A 3901-nucleotide genomic window follows, 5' to 3' on the forward strand; every position below is an offset into this window, starting at 1 on the left:
CAGCAGCAGGAAGAGAGCTCAGTGCAGAGCCAGAGCTATAGGTACCAGGCTCAGGCCAGCCTTGGAGAGCCATGAGCACAGTGGTGGGTGCCTGCCTGGACCACGGGGCTGCAGGAACTCTGAGCAGAGATTATCTAGTGCCCAGAGGAAAACAAGCCATAGTTTGGTTATTTCTTTTGGCTACTTTATTGTTTCCTTTATGTCTCAGGCAGGACCGTGATGTGTTTGCAAATGGAAAGTTTGTTCTGTCACAGAAGTGCAGCTGGATCATGGAATGGTTTGTGTTGGAAGGGCCCTTAAAGCTCCTCCAGCTCCAACCCCTGCCCCGGGCAGGGACACCTTCCACTAGAGCAGGTTGATCCAAGCCCCTGTGTCCAACCTGGCCTTGAACACTGCCAGGGATGGGGCAGCCACAGCTCCTCTGGGCACCCTGTGCCAGTGTCCCACCACCCTCCCAGGGAAGAATAACCGGATGGAACACGGCTGCTCCCTCAGGGAACCACCGACCCGCTCCCTTCCCCCATTGCTGCTCTTTGCTCAGCGGGGTCTCGGGCCAAGCTCGGCAGCACGCCTCCTTCCCCCCATCACAGTGATTACCCAGAGGAGCTGCTCACGCTGCCACAGGGCTCAAGGGGCAGGGACAGCGCGTCCAACCGGCTCTGCAACATCCCCAGCTGCCTTCCCAGCACAGCAGTGTCCATCTCCCAGAGGAGGGGCCATCCCTTTGACTACAGCTCCAAGAACTGCCATCTTCTGCTCTCCTGTCTCTCAGTGCAGCAAATACAGCTTCACTCACTTCACCTCTCTGCTTATCAGGTGGAACATGCCTGTGATACCTGCTCTGCTGCTTCAGAACTACCAGATCTTCGCTTTGCCTTCATTCCGTAGCTGAACTTTCCCAAAATATTTCACATTCCAGACTACCAAATCCCAATCCCCTGCTGGGACTCCAGTCAGCAGCAGACACCCCCTTCCCTAAACAGAAACTACAGCTATGGAGTACCATAGCTCTAGGATGTGAATGCTGCCTGTGCTTTGCTGCCTGACATGAGCAACATCAGGAGCGCTGCTGGAAACAGTTCTATTCCATGTGCAGTGGCCCCTCTTTCACTGGCCTCTGCTAGATCCAAACCAATCAACCACCCAAAGTCTCAACGGGGTCATCTCAAGAGACCAGAAGCATCCCCTACAGGCCTTTGTGCCTTTCAAAGCAGGGACAGCCAGAAGCAAGAGGATTTTTCCACCTCTTTTTTCAGCATCAGGTTAAGAAAAGCACCAGACCAGCCTCCCCGCAGCCCCGTGTCTTCCCAACCTAACTCCAACGAAGGGGATCACTCTTTATTCACAGGGAACATGCCCACAGCGGAGCAGGAGAGGATTTGGAATTAGCTACCTGGCAAACGAGTTGCACAGTTCTTGTTCTCAATAGAGAACTGCCTCCCTCTCGCTGCCAGGAAGCACTTAATTTCTTTACCTGCCAATATTCTTTGCCACTAATCCCCAGCACGTCTGTCCAGACAAGTAGGCATTACACATTCCATTGGCAGGAGGAGAATAAATACTCAACTTGTCTGGGCTGACCCGGAGCAGAGCAGGGAAGCTGGCATTTCACAATGCTAGCAAGAAATGCCTGTGCTAAGAGATAGCAAGAAGAGTGGGGACAGACTCTGCTTGACACCCGAACTCACGCAGCTCCTTCACAGTTCATCAGCAGGGAAAAACACTCAAAAGGCACTTTTCACAGCTCCATGCACTGGCATCTGCACAAGTTAAGAAGCAGAGCAACCTGCCCCTGGTCTGTCACAGCAATTAGGTTGCAAAAGGTCAAGGTTTTTAATAACTCAACCGTGTTTGGGAGCTGCTTATTACCGCTTCGTTCCAGTCAATTATTAGTAATGAGGAAAACACAAGCTCCTTCTCCCAGGAAACTCCAAGAGGGAGTTGGAGTAGGTGCTGTGAAAAAAACTTAGCCCTGAAAACTAAAGCTGAGACACTGTGAGATCCTCCTCATAGGCCGCCACTGAACCACATCCAGAGGAGAAGCAGATGCTGAGGAAACCCAGAATCAGACTCTAACTTCATAAACCAGGACTAAACCCCAACCACCTCTTGACCCAAGAGCCTCCAGCAGCAGGTGATTAGAGGGTGCAGCCAGGAGCTCAGCCTGGACCTATGGCCCCACCAACCCTGGCAGGGGGATCACCCACCTGAGGAGGAGAGCTGGAGTTCACGCTGTCCTTGGGTGGACTCAGGGAAGGTGCCTCTCCTTGGAAACCGCTACTGTTCTGTGGCTGACAGAGTTTCCTGCAAAACACAATTCCAGGCTCTTCACATCCCCTGCTTGAAAGCCAACAGATGGTATTTGGACTCTTCCTGCAGAGCAAAGAGCCTTTTTGTGGGCTCAAATCCTGACTGCCTCAAGAAGCCATGAAAACAGCTCATTTGGGCACTTACAGTTCTGATCTCGGGCAAAATCTAGGAAGCAGGAACTACTACAGGAAAATACCCATCAGCACCACATGGGAATTGCTTGTCTCCCTCTTGCCTTTCCATGATTTTTGTAACTGAATGGAGGCAACACCTTGGGCTGTTGTGGCAGGGAGGGAAGAGGCAGGTTGAGCTTGGACACACGAGGGGATTCCTCACTGAGGATGGAAGTGGCTTTCTGACAGTTTTACCTCTTTTCTCTTGAGCTGGTGATGGAGTGTATCAGAACAAACAAATTACAACCTTAGCAAAGGAATCCATAGAGAGACTGGTGAAAATGGGCACTAACCCCAGGTAAAACTGACTTCACAAGGCAATGGAGAAAGCAAGCACAGTGAAAAGGGATCAAAAGTCCTGTTCAGATGTTGAGGAATAAGTTCTTCCACTCATCAGCACCATAAACCAGCACTTGACAGGAAGAGCAGTCCTCTTATAAAAGCAAGCCCCTCTGCCTCCAAGAGAAGCAGGATTCTAACAGGAACTGTTACAGTATTATTGGTCCACTGGGATTTACATTTAGGGCTTCATAATAATACTTTTCAGTTGCATCATGCAGAATAGTGCTACTCTGGGCTGTGTCTGCAATACTGAACAAACAACAGAAACCTCCTGCAGCAAGAAAGGTACAAGGAGAGTCACTCTGACCATGGAAGCGTGTTCATCCACACTCACACCGAGTACCTCCACTCCCCACCACCCAAGGGGCTCTCTGCAGCTCAGAGAAACGTGTCCCAGTGCACCCGCCAGCCTGCCCCTCTACTGATGACACAGGCAAACCTGCACCAAGCTGAAAACACCTCATTCAGGGTTACAGGTTTTAATAAACCAGCTGCACAGGCATTCTGTCACCAGCTCAAATGACCAACGTTCCCTTCTTCCACAAGGGACTATCACCAGCTTTAAAGCACGTGCAGTTTTCAGGCATTGGGAAGATTATTTCAGTGATAGAGCCCGTAAGTTGACATGTTTTTCCTGAGCTTGAGCCTTTGGCTGCATTGCAGCAACACTCTGATGGCTGCAGTTTCACCACTGCTCTGCCTTCAGCTGCTTGGTTTCATCTCATTTAGAACAACCTCAACAGCCAGGGATCAGCTCAAGAGACTGTGAAAACAGGAAGGGGCACAGTGATGTTCCCAAACACCGCAGTGAAAGCGGCTTTGGGGATGTCGTTTGACCAGGCTGAGCAACCTTGTCACATCTCCCAACAGGTTAATGATGGGGATTGAAAGAGAAGCAAGTAAAGACGATTCCTTCCAACGCAGCAGTTCTGCTCCCGCCCAGAACCCTTTCCCAACAGCGCCCAGAGGCTGGAGAACAAACAGCCCCAGGAGAAACTGAGCGAGTTTACCAGGAGCACTGCTAGACACGGGTTCAGCACTGGCAGATGTGCTGGTTAATGCAGCCCCCGAACACA

General features: G+C 51.1%; 1 protein-coding gene across 1 annotated transcript in view; it reads right to left on the reverse strand.

Annotated features, from left to right (window-relative positions):
• The window catches only part of ELL (elongation factor RNA polymerase II), a gene marked incomplete at its 5' end in the record, with an annotated part of 25740 nt that overhangs the window by 7965 nt on the left and 13874 nt on the right, over nt 1-3901 (reverse strand). The window contains one exon of the mRNA XM_010011746.1: nt 2208-2304. Within this exon, the coding sequence (XP_010010048.1) occupies nt 2208-2304 (97 nt within the window). The remainder of the gene's footprint in view (nt 1-2207; nt 2305-3901) is intronic.

This window comes from Nestor notabilis, unplaced genomic scaffold, assembly GCF_000696875.1.
Source record: "Nestor notabilis isolate BGI_N333 unplaced genomic scaffold, ASM69687v1 scaffold21313, whole genome shotgun sequence".
NCBI lineage: Eukaryota > Metazoa > Chordata > Aves > Psittaciformes > Psittacidae > Nestor > Nestor notabilis.